Consider the following 23,543-nt stretch of genomic DNA (forward strand, 5'->3'; position numbering starts at 1 on the left):
TTCAAATAAATTAAAAGTGACCTTTTATGTGACCATCTACTAAAACCATCTACTTACAGTGTTTACAGATGTTCATAGTTGGCATTGACTTTTACCAGCAATAAAAATTAATGCAAAGTTTCAGTACTCTAATTGCGGAATTATTCATAGAGATAGCAAAGGGTTCAACCAAGGGTAATGCATCGCTATTGAAAGGGCATTGTTATCTACTCTTACATGGAGATTTTACTATAATTTAGGAGAACTCAGGGAAATGAATAAGTTATGGTAAATTTAGTCCATACAGTCAATAAAGATAAAACGATTTTTGTTCCTTCATATACAAATATGTCCTCCGTAAAATCCTTCTACCTGAGCCAACATACAGATACTGTCATGCTTCAAAATGAATTAGGGTTCAAATGTATAGTCTGTAATCACCTTGAGAATGCAGTATGAATTGTGCTAAGCAAGGTCTGCTTCCAGTTACATTCACAAAGCTGTTAGTGTGCTTGTCTGGAAGTATCTAGAAGTTGAAGGTAATATTGCTCCACCACACACTTTGGTTTGGATGTCTGTCTTGAGGATTTTCATCATGCCCTTTCCATATCTAACAACTCACCAATTTCAAATAAAATCCATCCCATTACTTAATTATACTAGGAATTTGGTAACTGCTTAAATAATAGCAATGAAATTGGAAGTCAAGTTTGGATGGTGGTGATGGTGGGCTGTTGGCTCTGTCAGAATTCTCTTTCCTGTTTCAGGTAGTGAGGAAAGCAGGAAGATAGTAGTGGAAGAAAAGTGCTTGGAGAAACATAGGTCTTGTTGAGCAAGCTGTCTTTAAGTGTGTGCTCCTAGCACTGAAAAATTTCTCTGTAAGTCACAAAGTTAATGAAGTACTATGTAGTCTATATATATATACAAAAATTTTGTCTGGGATAGGAATTGTGTGGATAGATAAGCTTTGCTTCTTGAGTCTTTTTTGTGAAGGATGATAACCAGGTCAACCATTTTTATCAGGTATGTTTTGCTAGTTCTCAAAGAATGTAATTTATCCTAATGGGAATTGTAGAGAATTAGATATCCAGTGACATCTCCTGATTTGAAACGTGATACTGTGGTACACATAGCTTTACGTCAGGAATTCTTCCTGTTCAGTCTATGACCATTTTCATATTGGTTTAACTCCATAAGGTTCAAATTCATGACCGTGTGAGGCCTCATCACTTTTGGGGTCAAATTATTATTTTGTTAAGAATCACTGGCTCCGTTAAAATCACTTTATGATACAGAGTTTCTACTTTTTCCTTCTTCAATTTAGTAACAATTGAAAAAATTTTGCTTTATCATAGGTAAGAGATAGAAAAAAGAATCATGAATTACTAAAAAGAAAAGATTCTTAAATTTGTCTTAAAATTATGTCTAAATGTATTGTCCTATTTTAAATTTATTTGGCTTCAGTTGAGAGAGACAAAGTCTTGAGAGTTTAATAATGTGACATTATTCAGGCATATCTGAAGTATGGTCTAGAAGCTTCTGTTTAGCCATTCAACTTTATGTAAAAACCCCTTTACATGGGGAAGCTTAACGCTTCACTCCTAAGTGTGGGCTATGCATGGTGACTTCCTTGCAGAGAATACAGTAGGGAAAGTGGGAGAAATGATGGTAACTTTACAGTGAAGAAAACTTGACAGCTAATACCTCAGCCAGGTCAGTATCAACAGTGATGAATCATATTGATGGTATGGACCCTTGATATGATGTGGACTTCACCTCTGTGGTCTTCCTTCCGAAAACCAACAACCCCAGTCTTATTATGAGAAAAGCATCAGACAAACCCCAACTATAGTGAATTAGAAAAAAAATGTCTTACACAATGTAACAAAGTGTGGATATGAAAACAAATCTATTATCCCATCTCAGATAAAGACAGAATGACTAAATCTTTCTCACTGTTGCTAGAGTTCAATTAAATTGTCAATTGTTGACATGGACTACTCTTATTAAAAAGGTGAGTAATGTTAGGGGAGAAATAGCTTAACAACAAGCTTAAAGGTCTTTATAAATACTAGTATTAGGAAACATGAATATCACAGCATGCTAGATTGATGCAGTGGGGGTAAAAATGAAGCCGAGATCTCCAAAGAGCTAGTAACAGTCTTGAAAAAAGAAACTGCCTGATACTTCAGAACAGAGTGTTGTTTATCCCAGTTAGGCTATTGGGATAGTTAGTGTGGCTTTTATACCAAGTAGCAATCAGGTTATCTCACATTTAAAAAAAAAAAAAAACTTCCAGAAATCTTCCAGAGTAGAAATAATTATATACGTAGAAATCGAAGTACTTGTTGCTGGCTTTTTGATGTTATCTACCAGACAAGATCAAAAACCTGTAATAGCATAGAAGTACATCAGTTTTTAGCAGAAGTACAGACTCTTTTAGATTTAGTTAATTGTTTTTAAAGAAAAAAACATTTAACTTGAGAATTTATGTGAAGGCTTGGAAAACATATTTGGGATCAAACCGTTTATTTTAAATACACAATTTTTTTTAACACTGTCCGATTTAATTGGTTTGTAGGAAACTAGACTATATACTAGATGCATATTTTATATGAAACAAAGTAGTTTCTAAGTTCTAGAATGTACTATAAATCAAAGACTGAAGAAGATTCCACACTACAGATAACCAAGAGCAATGTGCCTTATTGCACTGTGTGTTTCTGGTTTCCACATAAAATGTAGACAGGTTTCTAGAAGAATGTCTATATTTGATGATTTTTAAACTGTGCTTTTGCTATTGTTGTTTCCTAGGCCCTTTCTGCAATATGTAGGAGAAACTTATCCATTTATTCTTTACATAATACTGCCCTTAATGGACAATGTAAGCTCTTCTCATCTGTTAATCAATGTTTACTAAGTGAGTTTCTTTCTTTATTTTTTTTTTAATTAAAGTTTATTGGGGTGACAATTGTTAGTAAAGTTACATAGATTTCAGGTGTACAATTCTGTATTACATTATCTATATATTACATTGTTTGTTCACCACCCAGTCAGTTCTCTTTCCATCACCATATTTTGGATCCCCTTTACCTTCATCTACCACCCTCTTCCCTGCTTACCCTCTGTCCTTCGATAGATAATTAGATAAAGAAGATGTGGTATATATGCACAATGGAATGCTATTCTGCCATAAGAAAAGATGAAATTGTACCATTTGCAACAACATGGATGGATCTTGAGATTGTTATGCTGAGCGAAGTAAGTCAGACAGAAAAAGTCAAGAACCATATGATTTCACTCATATGTCAGATATAAAACTGAAAGCAACAAAAGAACAGGACAAACGAAGAAACAAAAACTCATAAACACAGACAATAGCTTAGTGGTTACCAGAGGGTGAATTTATTTCAATAGATATTCAATGGCAGATACCTTTTCCAAACCAAATGTCTTCCTTAACAGCTGAAAGGCATACACTTTACACATCCAATAAACAGCATCTTTATCTGTTTCTGTTCTAGTGCACTGAAAGGCAGAACTCACCCGTTACATCACCAGGGTCCTCTCCCCTTGCACAGAGAAGAAAGCCACAGACAGACCCTCTCCAGATCCCACATCTAAGTCTGCCACCTGTGCCTCCTCGCCTGGATCTAATTCAGAAAGGCATAGTTCGGTCTCCCTGTGGCAGCCCAACGGGCTCACCAAAGGTAAATAGATTTTATTACAAATACCAGGTAATAATTTTATATGACAATTATTGATAGCTCAGGTTCTTTTACATTTATTCTCTTATTTCTTGTGCTCTTAATTGTTTCTGAACAGCTTTGATAGGTTTCTCACTTCGTTGATGGTGAGCCTACTATCATATTCTTTGCTGTATTACTACAAATGTTACATAATTATTGAGAGAGAGCTCATGTCTGTAACAGCCCACTGATTTGCTAAAATAAATAGCAGAGTAGGTACAGTTATTCTGTAAAATGGATTTAAAAGGTCATTATATGTATTAAAATACTCTATCAAATGATATTTTACCGTCGTTTTCATAGTGTCATGACAAGAAAAATGTGATGGGAGTTTATTTGCATAAAGGCTTAAGGTGTGATAAATCATCACCCATGTTTCAAGGTGACCCAGAAGAGAGAAGTAAATGTACTTTTTATACCTGAAGCAATTAATTACAATATTTGCAGAGTAATTACATTACTGTTTAATATTAAAGACAAAATTTTAACTGTAAACCTAAGCCCACAGTTTTAGTTCTGTGCAGAGTTTTTCCCCCAAATTGGATAAGGGCATATTTTGCTTTATTAAATACAAGATTTGAAAAATTAATTCCATTTGGTAATATGCTTTACACACTAGTATTAGTTGGAGGCACAATAGTTTAGTAGTATTTGATTTTTCTACATTACCGTTAACTTGGTTTTAAGATCATATTAAGAGTTTTGGGATGTTATTTAGGCAGAATTATGTAAACACACATCACATTCCTTTTCTAATATTTTCTAACAAAAGCACAAATCATTCATCAGATTAACCAAGTATATAAAAATAAAAGCCGTGCAAGTCACATAGATTTAATTCAGGAGCATACACTATCTTCATATCTACATGTAAGAATCAAACTGTTTTTTGTGTTTTTTTTTTCATTTTAAGGATTCACAAAATTAAGTAAGGTCTGTAAATAATGCTGCTCTATTAGTTGTGATTTTTCACTATTCTGGTAGTAATTGATAAAACAAAGAACCAGAGCAAATATGCCCCTTATCAGCTGCTTCATATTGCAGAAGCGAATGAAAAAGTAGCAAAACCAGCACTCAATCTTCCAGAGATAATACAAATCAAGTTGCTCTTTAAAAAGTAGAACAACTTTGATTAGTTTCTTCTATCTCTCTTAAATCATAGAAACATGCAAATAACTTAATTAATGTCTCAGTATTATTTTCATATAAACCAGTCAAAATCATCGTATAATTTTGGTATTCTGCTACTGTTTCCTGTATAGTCCTTATAATTCTAACATTTGAATTTATGTATTCATTTCTACAGACAACTTCTAGTGCAATATTCCATTAACTTTTTAAAATTTCATTAACTGGTGATAAAAAGGAACTTATGAAAAGATGGCATAGGAATCTAATAAAGCTCCATTATTGCTTAGAAAACAAAAGCAGTAATGTACTAGTCTGGAAATCATTTCAGTGCGTGATATAACTTTTGAGGGTTTTTTCTCCCCCCCTCTTATGTCTCCTTAGTCTTCTCCTTGCATGGTGAGAAAACAAGATAAACCACTTCCGGCACCACCTCCTCCCTTAAGAGATCCTCCTCCCCCTCCACCTGAGAGACCGCCCCCAATCCCACCTGACAATAGACTGAGTCGTCACTTCCATCACGTGGAGAGTGTGCCTTCCAGAGACCAGCCAATGCCTCTGGAAGGCTGGTGCCCACGGGATATATTTGGGACTAATCAGTCGGTAGGATGTCGACTCTTAGGGGATGGCTCTCCGAAGCCTGGAATCACAGCAAGTTCAAATGTCAACGGAAGGCACAACAGAATGGGCTCTGAACCAGTGCTTATGCGGAAACACATACGTCGTGATTTGCCTTTAGAAGGATCCAAGGTAAGAAATAGGCAAAGCAGAAGCTAAACAATCTGCTTAAACTCCTCGCATAGGAGGTGGTATAAAAGGTTGGGCAGTGTTTTTTCTGTCTACTGTGGTACTTCCCTGCAGGTCTTTAATTATCTCGAAGTTGTAAATAATCAGAAGCTCATTAAAACTTGAATTTAAAACAAGGAAAAAAAATGGTTCTAAGTAATGATTTAATATTAATGTGAAGACACTAGACAATTTCTCAGATTTATTTCACCTTCCCTTATTTCATCTGCCAAAATTTTTTCCTGTTAATAAATGGTGGGAGAATCAGTACTGTTTTCTTTTGTTTGTTTTTGTTTTTGTTTTTTAATAACTCTCCTAGTTCTATCTAATTTGAAAAAAAGTTCTTTAATTGTAGTATATCAGTATTGGGATTGCTGTCTAGGACAGTATACCTTGTGCAACCAGGTAAAATAAACTTCTCACATATGTAAAAACACCAAGTCCAGTTCACTTCTTATGAAGCAAGCTATTTCTCCATAAAACTGAAAGAGACGGTCACACATGTTGAGTTCTTGAAGGATGTCACCACTATCATGTATATGTCCAGGAAATAATTTAAGCTTACAGGACCAAAGAGGCAGCAACAGAAATCATTGAGTTTAGAACTCTTAGTAAGCCCTTGGCAGAATGACTTATACCGTGTTTCCCCGAAAATAAGACCTAGCCAGACCATCAGCTCTAATGTGTCTTTTGGAGCCAAAATTAGATTAAGACCTGATTATTATATTGTATTATGTTATATTACACCTGGTATTATATTGTATTTTATATTGTATTATATTGATTATATTGTATATTATATTGCATTATATTATATTATATCTGGTCTTATATAAGACCCAGTCTTATATTATATTAAAATAAGACTGGGTCTTATATTAATTTTTGCTCCAAAAGACGTGTTAGAGCTGATGGTCCCGCTAGGTCTTATTTCCGGGAAAACACAGTTCTGGTATTTGTGTCTGTGATACTTTTGGCTCTATGATCAGATAAGTGCCATCTTCCCTCAGCTAAAGGAGGCTTGCCTCTTTTGAAGCCTTTAATATTAAGATGGTCCCATCTCTATTGCTCTTAAATTGATATTTTAAGGAAGTAACTTCTTCCTTCAAAATAATGGATTGCAGTTGGTGAATTCACCCCATAATACATTCAAGAAACAAACAAGTGTGAAATGTGACATGTTTTCAACTCCTGGGTGTGTATGTGTGTGAAAGTAAAGTGATGATGAAAACTTCATGTAATGATATTTCACCTCCATACTGTTCTGGGGTAGCCAGCATAGGAAAAGTCACAACAGTCTAGCATGGCATCCAGCACAAAAGGCAAGAGTGGTGGTGGTTTGCCATTGCTCTCTGCCAGTGACTATCCTTGGTATACCGTCAGTCTCTCATCTGTTGTAAATATGAACATCTCTAAAGGTTTCCTCCAAGGTCATCTAAATACGATGCAAATGGAAGAGAAAGCACGTATAAAAGCATCTCTGTGAAGCTTTCTGAAAATGGAGAGCTTATCCTCAAAAGAATGTTTCCACCACCCGATTGGAGGAACCTGCCAATCTTTTTTTTTCCCTTTAGTATCTATTACTTTTCATTCCTACGTGACCACACATGAGAGTGTTGAAGTGATCTCTAACATGAATTGACTAATTATATCTTAACAGCATGTTACAATTTATTTCCTGAATTGACTTCAGAAATACTTAAAATGTAATAATTACCTCCGCCAATTCATTGAAAACCTCTCGTTTCAAGTTTATTTTAGATACTATGTTAACATGGGTTTAGCACTGATATAACCTGCTCTTCTAAACCCTAGAATGCTGCCTGTTAATTTTTGTATGGAAGGCTACAGTTTCAAAAATCAAGGTTATAATTTCTTAGGTTATAGGCATGATATTTTTATTATAGGTATGAAATATTAATACTGACTTCAGTTATAAAGATTGCTTTAAATGTTTTCCATGTGTATCTCTATGTTCTAATCATTGATACATACCAGTATCCCAGAGAACGTGGAGACAATTGTAAAATTTCTCTCTTACTCAAAGCTGGATTTTACTCTTATTTAGTTCTATCTAAATAATCCTCATTAAGATTCTTTAAGGTCTAATCTCATATGCTGTGTATATTAATATTGCAGTGATGTTCTCAAAGTGAATTTCATGTGACAACTAGATTTAGCATTTCAAACAAAATTAGACTTCTAAGATTTCAAATTTCAATCTTGTTTGACATCTAAGGTGGATTTTAAGGAAGGATTTATATATAATTAATGTAGTAAATACTGTAAAACTATAAAACAAACCACATTTCCTCCTCTTGTATTATCTGTATGAAGTAAGAATGGTTCCACTTCAGTAAACCACAGGGTATGTCACAACTTACATAAAGTAGAAAAAGCCTAAATCCTGTTTTTATTTCACTGTTGGGAGACTTAAGAGGCTGGCTTCAGCTGACAACTGACAGAGACTGAGTCTATCTAGGATCCTCTAGTTCTGTTTCTGTGATCCTGGGTTGGAGTTGGCGTCTCACCTTACTTCATTGTACTTCCTCAATCCACGTGTATTTAACCACATATTTTTAACCACTTTCTATATGCAAGACTCCTGGTGTTCGGGATAATCAGAATCCCAATGTTCTCTCCCCTTTCAAATTTAATAATATACATTTGTAGAATAGAACCATTGAAATTCTTCAGGCAGAAGTAAAATAAAGCCAACCTGATAGCCTGCATTTTAACAGAACTAAAAATCTTATCAACACATATTAGCTAGTCTCTGGAATCAGACCTCAATTTTACTTCTGGCTCTAGAATTGACTGGCTCTGTGGATGCCAGCAACTTACTACATCTTTGCCCCAACTCCTTACTTTTTGAAATGGGATAATTATAGTACCTGCTATCTAGGAAAATACTCTCCAAATATCTAAATCCCCCTACCCCTCCATTCTGGTTTCGTTTTGGAATAAAACCAGAAATAACAACTAGACACGGAGTTTCAGCATAAATTGTAATAGTTGACATTTTCATTCAAAATAGTTGCCCTTTTTTTCCTCTTAAACCAAACTCATCTCTCTCTCCCCTTCCTCTCTCCTCTTAGTTAGCATAGTTCCTAGTGAATATTTGGTAAGCACTCAATAACTTGCTTGCTATTTTTATAATACTAAATCTGATGATAGAGGTGAAAGAGTGTTTGCATTTTGGGGTTGGGGGTGGGCAAGGATGGGGCAGGAAAGGGTGGGACAAGAGGACATCCACAATACAGGAGTACAGATGGTTTTATGTATGTTTTCCAACACTGGCCTTTAGCCAAAGGTAGAATGTAATTTTGTTGTTTAAAATAGGATTTTTTTTTTCTCTTTAGAAGAGTAATAGTTTCTATAGGTAGATGACATACAATAAGAGTGTATGACAAAGGACAGGGGATGAAAAAGAAGGGGAAATTATTTGGATTCAAAAAAGACTCATTTTTAATGAAACTGGTAGAAGTTACAGTGTAGTCTCACCTTCCATACCCAGTGTGCAGTTTAAAAAAAAAGCATCATGAAACTAAAGGGTATGGGGCCTTAAATATTTGGAGGTTGATGTGTTTTCTTCCCAGGTAACCCGTCAGTCTCTCCAAATGTAAACAAATACATTTTTTGTGTCAAATATAACAACTGTTATTTAGACTTGTTTTCATTAAAAGTAATACTTCAAATTCAGTATCACCTTCCCATTTTAAAGATAAGAAAACTTGGATACATACTAAAAGTTTAAATTAAAATTAAATGTACATATGGAATACCATAAGGGAAATTCATAAAGCTAAACACCCTGAACGTGGAGTGACAACTCCCTCCCCATCATCATGTGTCTTCTCTCAGTGTGCCAGTTCCCATCATCCATCAGAACCATTTGCCCTTTTTATTTGCATCTTCAGTAGATAAATGGCAGGGGAAGCAAGAATAAATTAAATTCTAATTACTCCATTTGCTAGTTGTAGAGAGCTCTGAGGAAAAAAGCCCTCTAATTCATTGTTAAAATGAAGTGTAAGAATTTTCTGTGACTTTCATTTACTTCCTCATCTCTTCCTCTCCTACTTACCATAATCAAATAGCTAATGTTATACTTTACTTACAACATGCCATCTGCTAGCTAAGAGTTATTAAGATTATTTATCTTGTTTCATTTTCTTGGTTGGAGATTTCTTTCCTATAGCACTGTTTTCATTCTGTGAAATTCTCAGGTTCTAGCCACATTATAAACCTGTTCCTTAAGTATTTTGTTGGCTAGATTTTTCTTATTGTTGATTGGTTTTAATTATCTGAGATGAAAATATTGCACTAAAATGTTCTAAAATGCCATTGGAAACTTGAAATTTATAGCCTTATTTCTAGATATTAACATTGTATCCAACGACCTTTATTCATTCCTCTTGAAAGATTAAAAATACTGCTGTTTCTTCTGTGATAAAAAGTACCTCTGACTTGTCATATGACTTCATGTGACATTGCTCTAAAATGACCTGTGGACAATAATCTGATAAAGATGTTGGCTAGATGAATACATCGAATGATTACACTTTTTGAGATTGTGGCTTTTGCTCTTCTGGTGGTGAGACTCTGGTTTACATGAACGACCTTAAACTTATCTACAAATCTCAAGGGCTGTCTTTTAGAAAATAATTCCTCTATGTACACTGGTTTCATTACTAATCGGATGTTGTGGAAGAACAAATTATAGCAACATTTTTGAGGTTGTGTATATGTGTGATTACGTGTATGAGATGGGGGAAATGAAGTGTGTTAGGGGTTTTGTATAAATAAAAAGATTTTTCTTAATTGTGCCAAGATTATCACAGAAACATTCCTCCCCCCACCCCCGTGTCTCAGGGGTCTCAAATGCTTTAACCTTAATTTTTAGGTAATGTCGGAACCATAAGAAAATATTTCAAACTTCAAGATTAGGATTAAATGTTCTCTCGAGGCATGTAAAAAATATTAATCTAGGATAACCTAGAATTTATAATAAATTATGTTATAACTCAGATTATACTTCTTCCATAAGTCTAAACTTCCCCTAATGTATTGTTATTCCTTCAGCCTATTTTAGCTATATGAGCACTTAGGATGCTCAGGATACTGTTGGGAATACCAAATGAAGAAAGCACAGTGAGGGTGACACAGGTATACCGTTAACTAAGAGATAAGACACAGTAGTAGCATCCAGAAAATAAACTGTGGAATCCCCAAGAAGAAGAAAAAAACATTCTAATTGAGATGCAGGGTAAAAGGAAAGAATAAAGAAAGCTTCATGTAAGACAGTCACTGACTGTAGACATTAGAAGGTGGGTAGGTGTGGGTTTTTTTGTTGATTTTTAGCCATGACAGGAAGGGGTAGTGTGGAGGTGGGAAAACATGCATAGTGTAGGAAGTCAATTTTGCACAGAATATAAGCCATATAAAAGGAATAAGCAGGATAGATAAAAATAGATGGCAATGTAGAGTGAAACCAATAATGGAGTGTCATATTCTACACAAAGTTATCTTTGATTTGTTAGGCAGGAAAGAGCTTTTAAAATTTTTTTGGCACAGGAATGATAAGATCAGAATTCTTAAGTTGATAGCATGTTCAGTGGAAATGTGGTAGATTTGGGGCAGTGAGCTAGGAAGGCAGAAGGGAAAGATGTTTCCTTAGTTGTGGGCTAAAGAAGGCATGATTTTATTTAGTTCGATTTCAGTGTGACCTTCAGTCGATACACACTTGGGCAGCTACAGTTTTCCCCTATTTGCAGACAAGCTCTTCAGGATTCCAGAGAAAATAAAATATTTATTTTTAGCTCAAAAAATTGGGAATTATGACGCTCCCTCAGGTAGAGGCAGCTAAAATGTTTTTAAGTTGAACAGAATGGGCGCAGATGGGAACATGGAATTCAGGATGAAATTACGTTAAATCTTGCCATCCAACCACTATTAGGTGATATAAATGAGCACTTTAGATGAACAGAAATATGAACATTGCCTAGTTCTTGCGTATTTAGGTCCTTTATTGTTTTCACACATGTGAAATCTTAGTCTATTAGGAAAAATGATGAAGAATTACTTGCTTGGTATTAGGCATGTTGTTCACCCTCAGTACATATTTTAGAGCAGTATATAAGATCAGCCATTAAATTGCGTATTTGCTGAGAGAATTTTAGTAAACTAATGAGTTTCTTCCAGCTGTACCCAGGGAAAGTCATTTCATTGGTTAATACCTCCATTAATAAGGTCATCTAAGCAGTCAGTTTTCATGTCAGCCCTACTGTGTGGAAAGCACTGAAGGAATGTCCAATAAAATGAGGAAATCAGAGTCCTTGTGCCAAAAGAGACTCAGTGTGGCATGACTGCTCACATAACTACACAGAACATAAGCAAAGTATCAGTTCATGCCAACCACCAAATGAATGTTTCAGGAAAGACACACTGGCTTTTCAGAGGCAGGAGAAATAGTAGAGGTTCTATGTGTTAACAGCGTGTCTAAAGCAGAGAAAATGCTGCTTGCATTTGAAAGCGTATTAATAATTAGGACAAGTCACTTAACTTTCTTGGGGTTATTGCTCTCCTAAAGGGTAAATAAACTGCATCATTAACTGTGCTCCATGGTTTTAATGATGATAGACTCTGTTGCCTGTGTGACTTGCCGAGATTTAATGGAGGTACACAAAAACGCTCTTATTAATATCTTTATTCTTTCATTTACCTAATGTGCAAGGTGAAAGCATTTTTATTATTAATGTTTGAATATATTGATATTCCTTTTCTCATAAGTTCACAATGTTCTGAGAATAAAATTATGGTTGGCTTATTGTTACATGAGAGCCAGTATAACAGAAACTGTTATTTCCATATCTCCCTTTTATAACTGCTGAAATTTTATTAGGTGTCAACAAGATAATAGATACTTTCTCCTAATAAAACAAATGATTGCATATAAAATCCATATTACATTTTCCAGAATGAATTTTAAACATACTCGTATCTGTGACTGAAACATCAAGGAGATTTGATTGAGAAAAAATCTTACATTGTACCCATTCTGGCAGCATTCACAGGACTCCAGTTAAGGGTGATTTTAAATACTCATTATCACAATGAGCATTTGTGGTTTGATATATATATATTTGTTTGAAAGGAATTTTTTTATGTTAAAGGTTTCTATTGAACTTAGCAATGATGTATCTACTTAGAAATTTTCTCTAGCAAAGTTCAAAAAACTGTGCCTTGTTCTGTTATTTGGTTCATAGTCAGAAGCCTGTGATAAAATAATTTCATTTAAAGATATATCTTGTCATAATGTAACTATGGTATATTGAATCTAATAAGGAAAGATATGAAAAAGAAATTTGAACTTCAGTACAGGAATTAGTTTTTAGAGTGAAACTTCAGGGCTATAAAATTTAGATTCTGTAGCTTTGAAATGCAAGTACTGATATACTTTAAGTGTATCTTTTAAACATGTTCATTTTCTTATTTTAAGGTGAAAGAAAAGGATATGGCCTTTTCAATTTTGCATTCTAAAGCTTCAGAACCATTTTAGAAATATGAAGGGGGAAAAACAAGAAATTGGTAGGTTATTGATTGGGTTATCTAGGACTATTCAAGTTACATTACATTGCCCCTTTTTGCCCCCACATCAGTCTGCGCCTTTTAAATATTAATTAGTGAGAGTTTGGGAAAGAGGCTAATGATAAAACTCTAAAGATTCCTGAAAGATCTTAAAGTATATTTAATCTTTTTTTGTGAATATGTCTTTGCAAAGTTCTTCTCTCTTTTTTGTAAGTTGCTTTAATTTTAAGTTGTTGGATTAATAAAGAGCAGTCGTTCAGACAGTTGGTACAACGTACCGTGTTTCCCCAAAAATAAGACCTACGCCGAAAATAAGCCCCAGTTAAGATCGTCAGCCAGATGGACGCATTTAGTATATTATGACAATGTTCCAGAAGAAGATGACATGACTGTAATTGAATAAATGTAGATTGTTGTACATGAAAAAAATCAGACATCCCCTGAAAATAAGCCCTAGTGGAGCAAAAATTAATATAAGACCTGGTCTTATTTTCGGGGAAACATGGTAACAGCATCCTGGAAATCAGAATGTCCGAATTCTGAGTAATTATACCCTGGCTCTCTATGGTACCTTATGAGCAAGGTGACAATTTTGTTTTGTGTTGTTTACATACTGAAAACTATGTATCAGATGATTACCTGCACTTTGTATAAGAAAACCAGGACATGTCTCTAGTTACCAGTAGTGCTGAAGCTTGAAAGAATAAAGACATTTCTGACTATACTCATGTACTGTTTCATTGAGAAGTTTTAAAATGTTGTGTTAACCCCAAAGAGGCATAATTTAGAACACTTTTATTTAGTACGAACTAAGATAAGAATCCCACTAGTGCAGCTTTTTTCTTTACTGAATCCTTACAGAGAACTCTTAACTTTTCAGTAAAAACTGATCATGTTTGGAGAGTTTTAGTATTTACTTGCCCACCTATCTATATCTGATTTATAGAAATTTAGCATTCCCTCTCAGTAAGTTTAAGAATCATGTTGTATTGTATTTCTTTCATATACCTGGCTACTACTTTTGGTGGTTGCGAATAATGAGTATGATACTACTGATTCTTAAGTAAATCAAACAATATTTAATAGAGGGGGGTGGTAGATGAGGGTAAATGGGATCAAATATATGGTGATGGAAGAACTGACTCTGGGTGGTGAACACACAATGTGATATATAGATGATGTAATACAGAACTGTACACCTGAAACCTTTGTAACTTGTCACCCCAATAAGCTTTAATTAAAAAAACTAAACTGATATTAAATATTATTTTCAAAATTCATAGATGTTTTAAAAGCTGCCATTGTGTTACGATCCTCCAATAATCAAATTGGAAACTAACCCTTTGATTGCTTTTCAGGTCTTTTCCAATGGTCACCTGGGAAGTGAAGAATATGATGTTCCTCCTCGGCTTTCTCCTCCTCCTCCAGCTACCACCCTTCTTCCAACTATCAAGTGAGTTTTGTTGAATTTGGAGAACATTTGTCTGTGCATAAAGATCTCATAAATAGTAGTGTTGAGGTTCTCAGCACAAAAAAAGTGCAGGGTGAATAGAAATGCATCAATAAAAATGATGCAGCCAGGTTTATAAAGTGAAGTACCAGAAATCAAGATCCTTCCTGATTCTTGACCAGTAACCACAGCATCCATGAGACTTACCTGAACTCTGAGATGACACATAGAGCAACAGGGTGATAAAGCTTAGTCTTCCCTGTTTCCAGGAAGAGGATAGAGTAGCACATGGCAAACAAGCTCGTCCTTCCAGTTTAGCGCTCTTCGTTGAAGATGTCACATTTTTCCCAACTACCCAGTTTGACATCAGAAGATAATCTTTGTTTCTTCCACTTTTCTCATTTCTCAAATCCATTTAGCCACAAAGTCCTGTTGATTGTTCTTTTGACGTTTTTCATATTCAGCTAATCTTTCTCATTGCCCTGGCTTCACCTTGTAGCTGGAACACTGAGCAAGCCTTAAACCTGGTCCTCTGATATGATCTCAGAATTAACATCAGTGGGAAAAATGAGTGAACATGGGAACACAGGAGGCACCAGGGACAGTCACATGGATCTACCCAAGTCAGGGCAGGCTAAAACAAAGTGTCCTGGCTTTTATGTTTTGTCACTCTTTAAGTTTTCCTACTCTTTAGATTAAATCAGGCTGCCTTCCTTCCCTCCAGCATATTTTGTTCACGCAGCTGATTTAATTTAAATTCTGCTTTCCCCAGATTACTTTCCTATTCAAAACCCAGCATTGTTCTTTCTTTCTTTTTACATTATCCTATGCTTGTCTGCCACTGTGTTTCCCTGAAAATAAGACCTAGCTGGACCATCAGGTCTAATGCGTCTTTTGGAGCAAAAATTAATATAAGACCCAGTATAATACAATATAATATAATATAGCATAACATAATATAATAGATAAATAATATAATACCGGGTCTTATATTAATTTTTACTCCAAAAGACGCATTAGAGCTGATGGTCCAGCTAGGTCTTATTTTCGGGGAAACATGGTAGCAGTAAGATCCACCGAATTTTACCCAACTGAAATATTGTTCAGTAATTCCTAATGCTTGCCTTCTCATCTTGTCTTGCTTTTTTTCTTGCTTTGTGAGTTGTTCCCTCCTATGAAGAACCTTTTCAGAATCTTTATTCTAACAATCCTTGACTCCAGCTCCGTTTCCTTATGAGAACTTCTGTAACTTTCAGTCATAATGCTGGTAGTTAGACTGATTCTCATTCCTCTACCTAGAGTTTCATGTCTACACATTTCATTAAACTCTGCTCTGCTATTTTCTAATTTATAAGTGCCTTTCCACCTTGAAAAGACTATCCGGTTTTAAGGGCAGAAACCTATTCTTGTATTCTCTGAGTTTCCCACATAACACCTTACTGCTTTTGCTGTATAGTGAGTACTGAAACTACCTGATTGCTTGGTTGATTGACTTTATTATCTGCTGAGATCCTCATTTCTAATTGAAAGTCTTAGAGCATCTTCACTCCATCCTCTGCTGGTCACTGAACTCCTACTGTTCATATGAATGCAAAAGAAGGATAAGCTAGCTACCAGCTCCCAAGAATTTACAAGCTACTTTAAAATGAAGTTAACATACATGAAATCACTAGAGAAAATCATGCACTACATTGTGCAATTCTAATTTGTTAGTTTTTATATAAGCTTGGAGAAGAGGCTGTTATAGACTTTCCAAGTCAAGGATGTTTTATAGAGAGGATGGAAATTTCCTGAGTCATGGAGGGTAGCACAATTGGAAAAGGGGGAATGCCTGAGAAAAAGCAAGAGTGTGAAATTTGACATCATTCAGGGGACAGTAGGAAACAAAACTAATTGGACTGTTCTCCAGTGGCAACATTTCTTGTAACTGCCACATACGTAGCAGACATAGAAGTTGGAAGCAAATACACGTATTTTATGTAGTAGGCTCTAAGTCAGTAAGGACATGATATTCTAGCATGAATGAACTCTGGATATATGTATACACAATAAAACATCTAAGTTCAATTACCTTTGATAACTTCGAAAACATCAGAAAATGAAATAAATGAAACTTGCTAATTAGAGATTAAATTTTCACATTCTGTTTATTAAATTCATATTGGCAAGTGGGATAAGAGACAGAAGTTGCATTTTGCTTCATTTGTATTTAATATTAAGTACCTGTTTCTTTAAAAATAGAGTAAGAATAACAAATTCATAATGAAATGTATTTTATTGATATTTTTCTAATACTTCAGTTTGTATGTGCATGTGGATATACTTTCTCCATATTTAGTCTTGAGTTTTCCCTCAGAAGCAATGCAGTTGCTTTACTTAATGACAGACATATTTTAGCAATGCATGCTTAACAGCAGTTTAGGTTTCTATTTTGCATGCTGCAAATTAACCATAGTTAATATTAATAATACAAATGCTGGCTTTTAATGGCACATTTACTGCTGCAGTTTATTTTTTATTCTGACTATATAGGTAGCAGTTGTTCATTATAGAAAATATGGAACGTATATGAAAGAAAGAAAAAAATTAAATACATAAATACAGATATCTACATATCCCAAAAGTCAGTGCTCAGAGTTCCAATATTTTTATGTTTTGGTCTTTTAAGACTTTTTTTACATCATTTAGATTATATTGTAGAGATAATTTCATGCCCTCCTTTCTCACTTAATACTTGAATAAGCATTTTTCTTAGTCCTTTATACACTGCATTTATTATAAAACTTGCATGCAATTCTGAAGTGAACGTTAAAATCAGACTTGGTCCCAGACCTGACTCCAACGTTAAGTATTTGTCTTTGAACAAGATAATCTCTCTGGGCCTCACTTTCTCCACCTGCTAAATGAAGGGATCCATTTATTTAAATCATCTCTGAAATCCTTTTGAACTGCAACTTTTTAGGTTCTATGCAATATGTTCTTTTAAGGGGTCTTCATCTGTAGTGTTAATTAAATATGAATTATTTGGCAACTTCAGTGTTCATTTGTAGTTGGTTGGTTGTGTCCCATTGCTGAGGCTAGTATGTGTTGGATTACTGCCCTGGTTTTTTATTTGTCTTTTATGTTTTGTCAACTATGGCCTCATTACAGTACAATGATTATAGACCCTTAGCTCTGGAGGGGCATAGAACAGAGGTCTTGGCAAAATATAACTCACTGAAATAGGGTTGTTGGATGTTCAAGGACCTATTTCCATGTTAGACTCTTATGTTTCAAAATCAGGCCAAAGCAAAATTACAGGTTACTACCTAACAGACTTTTGCAGTTCTCACAAGTGTTGAAAGCCCCAATGTTGAATTCAGTAATTTCAAAGCTAGCATTTACCCTTAAATCTACACTGTGTTCTTGTAACTATTTACCAAAGTATAATTGTTATGTTATTTGATGTTTTGTGATTCCCATTTACTTGATATAAGAGGCTACGCTGTGATAGTGTTTGCTTTCTTATACAACTATATGTTTACAATTATGTGACTCTTACTGTGTAACTTATCTTGAGACCTAGAAGAATATAGAATTTATCTTTTAAAAATATTGTAAAAGCTGAAACTGTATTAGTGTGTATAGATTTACTTATTTTTTCTTAACTGTTTTTTTGAAATGGTTTCTATTTAATTAACATCATTGACATTTAGCTATAAATATAAATTTTTAAACAAAAACTTGAAATATGGGTAATTATTATTTTGACGGAGAGAATGAAAAAAATCTTATGTGGATTATTTTTACTTTGTAGTGTAAAATTTTACTAAATTATATTTAATCTTGATATAATTTGATTTTTCAAAATTAAATGAAACCTGAAACAGTTAAAATATTTATTTCATTTGACACGATATTGGCAAATAAGCAAAGGAGTTATTGCAAATAATAATGGAATAATTACTTCCAGGTGAGATAATGTTCTGGAATGCTGAGGAATGCCCTTTTTTTAGAAGAGTATTTTTCTTGTGCCTTGTCTTTTAGAAATGGATCTTTTTTACTTTTGACATATTAAGCTTTCAAATACACATGAACCAGTTTTACGTGGCTCATATTTTTATAAAAAGGCTTTTTTTGTTGTTGGAGGTGGTAGTGTTGAGTATTATGATATATTTTCTAAACAGATGTTGCTAATATTTTAGTTCAATGAATAGGGAATCAATTTTACCTAACTATCCTATTTTCATTCAGTTGCGTGTACTGACTGGAGATTCAGTGTGAACAAGATAAAATCCTATCCTCATTAGAATTTGTGCTTTAGTGAGGGAGAACAGAAAGGAAAACAATATTGCACATTGTTAGGTAGTGATAAAGCAGGGAAGGGGATAAATAGTGATAGAGAGGTTTATACTTTAAATAAGGTCATCAGGAAATGTAATGTTTGAACAGAAACCTGAAAAGAAGTAAGGGAGCAAGCAAGCTATGAGGTTGTTTGGGTAAAGAGTATGAACAGAACTCAAGGGCAAAACAGTGAGGCAATGAGTCCCTTTGACATATTTGAAGAGCAGCCAAAGGGCAGTGTGGCTGGAGTTGAATAGGTATGCAGGAGCTAAATCATATGCTGCCTTTAAGGCCATGATAACTTTGGTTTTGTTAGTTTTAAGAAGCCAGTGAAAGGTTTGATCGGCATTATGACTGATGCTAGTTTGTGTTTTTAAAGAGTTTCGCTGGCTGCTGTGTGGAGAGCTGTCTTTCAGAAAGCAGAAGTGGTAGTGAGGAGACCAGTGGAAAGTGTAGTCATCTGATGTTGTAGACCAGTAAGAGATGGTCAGACTGACTGGTGTGATGGTGATAGAGTTACATGGCCAGCTTTGAGTTGCATTTTGATCCAGCAGTACCTGTTAATAAATTGGATGTCTGTGAAGTATGATAGTCAGGGATGAATGACACTTACACAGGTTTGGGCTAAAAAAACTGGGCGAATGGTTGGTGCCATTTACCAAAGTGAGGGAGATCAGAGAAGGAACATGTGTGGGAAGGAACCAAAGGTGGTAAAATGAAGACTTAATGATCTGTTGAGTTTGGGATCCCTGTTGCGCACACACGTCCACACAGGAGTGTTGAAAGGATAGTTGGTCGTCCCATCCAAACTTTAAACTTTATGTTGTTCAGGTAAGTATTATAAATATTCAGGTAAATATTTCAGTTGTTACCGGGTTTCCCCGAAAATAAGAACGGGTCTTATACCATATTTCCCCGAAAATAAGATCTGGTCTTATATTTTTGCTCCAAAAGATGCATTAGGACATATTTTCAGGGGATGTCTTATTTTTCCCTGTTCAACAATCTACAATTTATTCAAATACAGTCATATCATCTTCTGGAACATCATTATAATGTACTAAATGCATCTGTCTGAGATCTTAACTGGGGCTTATTTTCGGGGTTCGTCTTATTTTCGGGGAAACACTATATGTGCTATTGAGTCAACTTCCAACTCCTAGCGACCATATGAATGAGTGAACATTCTCATCTTAGGGTTTCAAAGTAAGACAGATGAAGAAAAATAGAGAGTAAGACCAGAAAGTGCAGCAGTGGTGTACCATTGCCTCCTGCTGCATAGTGAGTCAACCCACATGTGTTCAGGTCCATGGTGTCGCACATCACCAAACACCTGTGAAAGGAAACACCTCACAGGGAAGCATTTCAGTAGGTATTACATAAAGCTGCTAAATTCATTTCTACATTGCCTGTGCCCAAATGTAGTAGCTTGATTATATTCTTAGACATAGGAATATAATTCAGTGAGATTTTTAACAATATAGAAACTCATATATTTAAAGCATTCCCTTGGGTATATACCTGGGTAAAAGTATACCATTAACCCCCGTTGATGTTGTAGAAAACATATTTAGAACATTTCTATGTAGTAAAATTTCAGTAAACATTATCTAGTGTGGTCATTATCATAATTTCCTTTTATATACCTAATTGCTGTGGGGGAATAAACTAGAAATGTGGGTTTGTGAATGCAGCCTCAACTACTGCCACCTTCCAGTGAGTTATTAAGGGGTCCACACCTCCAAACAACATCTGCGTCTGTGAGTGTGTGCGTGCCTGTGAGTGTGGTTGTCTTTAAATAGTGGCCAAAGTGGTCCAGAGATGAGTAATGTAAAACTATAAAGCTAGACCAGTTTGACTAAAATGATGACCAAGTTAATGCAAGAGAGGAAAGTTTGTTTTATTTTGCTTTGTTTTTAACTGGAAAGTAAGGAAAAGAAAAAAAGTACTAAGCCGTGGGAGTTATTAAAGCAAATATCACATTGTGTAATTTTTAACAACTTAAGAGGAATGTGCTTGATGAACATTTTTCATCTTGTGTATGGTGCATACTAGGCTACGTTTCTTATGCTTCATGTCAAAAGACCAGGAAAACATGTTCTGTTATTTTTCACCTGAGGATTTGTACACAGTGTGTGCTATAGTTTTACATTAGTGCAGTTTGTGTTTAATAAGAAATTAGTATCACTGATTTAAATATCTGGTAGAAAACTTTTTTAAGGGAAGATAAGTCTATAATTAAGAACTTCTCTGTTTTTCTTACTCTAGTGAATGAACGTTGTTGCTTTTTTTTTATTAGTCTTTGAACCAGCTTTCATTCTCATACCTTAAAATCATTTTAAGAGTTGCCAAGATGATGCACTATTTTTGTTTGTTTTGCCTTTGGTGGATGAAAAATGCACTATTATCAAAGATGGCAGTCCCTATAAATAATTAATATATAGGGGATATGTGGAATGAGTCCTTCTTTTCAATTTGTTCATTATTATTGCTGTGGAATTCTTCTTTTATTAATGTATCATGTAGAAATGTATGTGCATTTGGTTTGGACCCACTGATATGATTCAATATTTGAAGCTCAGACTTAATTTATAAATCGATGAGATGATGCAGAAAAAAATCCAAATCTCCTGCAAAGCAGCTTGACTATCGTAACGTAGGTTTTCTAGTGTTTTGTGGTGAATCACTAGAACCTACTTCTTGACACATTGATAAAAAGTATTGAGGGCTGCAAGTATATCATTTTATTAACAGGCCTCAACAGAAAGAGCAATAGTGTTTGAAGAGGGTAAAAAATAAATATTATGAGCATCATTTTTCCTCCTTTTTGTTTTAGTATTATAATTTCTAAATTCAGATAGAATTGTAATCCCCCTCTCTTCTTTTATATGAAAATGACATTTGGAGGATGGCTGTAATCAGGGTCGGGGAATGCTACTAATTCCACTAATCTTTCCTTTTCTCTGACTAAAAGCTATGTTGGGAACTGATATTAACATTAATCCCCATAGTCTGACAAATCTGTTACTTTTAATTTACCATAAAACTGACTTATGATGACAAATAATTAGGTAGCCTTAGACAGAAACGTGAACCACTGGATTCTATTTGAAGATAGGATCTGTACTCGTATTATATTCTTTATACTGTCTCTGTTTTGTCTCTCAGAGGCACAATCCATTCATCCCTGAACATATTGATCCATTGATAGAAAATGTGTAGGGTTAGAAAGAGATTTTATTTTCATATTAAGTGAGTGGCATCTTCGTGTATTCCGTACACCATGTTCAAGCATTGCTTATGTTTCTGTTAACATTTCTCCACAGGCTCAAATGGAATTAGATAAGTGATTCTTCGGGCCACTGAAAATATTAAGCATATTTATGTGTGAAAGGTGCTTATGTGTAATATCTTAAATGAGTTAAAATAAATTTTTAATTGAAAGTTCCAGTTGTAAAATTAAAGCATAATTTATATACAGCAAAATTCACCCTGTTTAGTTACAGTTTTGTGAGTTTTCACAATCGCATAGTCACGTAACCACTACCACAATCAAGATATAGAGCAGTTCACCACTCCAAGAAGTCCCCCTGTGCCTTGTGTCAATTTCTCACCTCACCCCACACCCTGCAAATTACCAGTCTGATATATGTCCATATAGTTTTGCTTTTTCCAGAAAGTCATATAAATAGAATCATACAGTATGTAGCCTTTTGATTCTGGCGTCTTTCTACTTAGCATAATGCATCTGAGATTCATCCATGTTGTCTAGTGTATCAATAGTTTGTTCCTTTTATTGTTCAGAGTAAGTATTCCATTGTAAAACACACCATGATTTGTGTAGAGGAATTTTTGGGTGTTTCCATTTTTTGGAGATTGCAAATAATGCCACTTTAAATATCTTTCATATTCAACATGTATTGGAAAATTAGATTCTCAGTAAAAGTATAAGTTTCCTCAACATTTACCTTCTTGATTGCTAAATAAAGCAGACCCCCTGAAAGTGTTAAAAATAATATTGGTCCTGAAAAAGGTAATTTAAAACTGTAACTTAAAATTTGTTTCTCCAACTTAACAAGTGAATGAAAATAATTATAAATAAAGCTTATATTAAAGCTTATATTAAACCTAATAATACACCACACTGCCTTGTCTTGATATCATGAAAGAACCCTCAAAATTAGTATGTATATTATAAAACTTACTCTGATATATTGGGGAAATGACTTACATGTGGCAAATGTGCAATCATATCAAATACAGCTTTATTTTGTATTACCACTTCCTCCAAGCAGTGATTTTCTGAGTTAGATATTTTCCCTGTTAGAATTTGGGTAGTTACAAGAAATATGGACTAATGTGCATGGCAGGCCCTGAAGATTTGGTTTTAATAAAAGATATCTTTTAAAAAATTACCGTCAGATATTATTAAATAAGTTATCTTAAATCTAGAAAACAAGCAAAATAACAACATATTTAAAATGCTTTTCTAGATTATGAAAGGACCCTAAAAAGGATTGTTCTGTTGCCCTTAACAGCTT

General features: G+C 34.5%; 1 protein-coding gene across 9 annotated transcripts in view; it reads left to right on the top strand.

The window, feature by feature from the left end:
• The window catches only part of CBLB (Cbl proto-oncogene B), a 211,434-nt gene that overhangs the window by 146,343 nt on the left and 41,548 nt on the right, over window positions 1-23,543 (top strand). For all 9 annotated transcript variants that reach the window (XM_019742950.2, XM_019742954.2, XM_074332483.1 and 6 more), the window contains 3 exons: window positions 3,504-3,689; window positions 5,241-5,606; window positions 14,588-14,682. In XM_019742950.2, coding sequence (XP_019598509.1) covers window positions 3,504-3,689; window positions 5,241-5,606; window positions 14,588-14,682 — 647 coding nt within the window. The remainder of the gene's footprint in view (window positions 1-3,503; window positions 3,690-5,240; window positions 5,607-14,587; window positions 14,683-23,543) is intronic.

Source organism: Rhinolophus sinicus, linkage group LG01, assembly GCF_036562045.2.
Source record: "Rhinolophus sinicus isolate RSC01 linkage group LG01, ASM3656204v1, whole genome shotgun sequence".
Classification (NCBI taxonomy): Eukaryota; Metazoa; Chordata; class Mammalia; order Chiroptera; family Rhinolophidae; genus Rhinolophus; species Rhinolophus sinicus.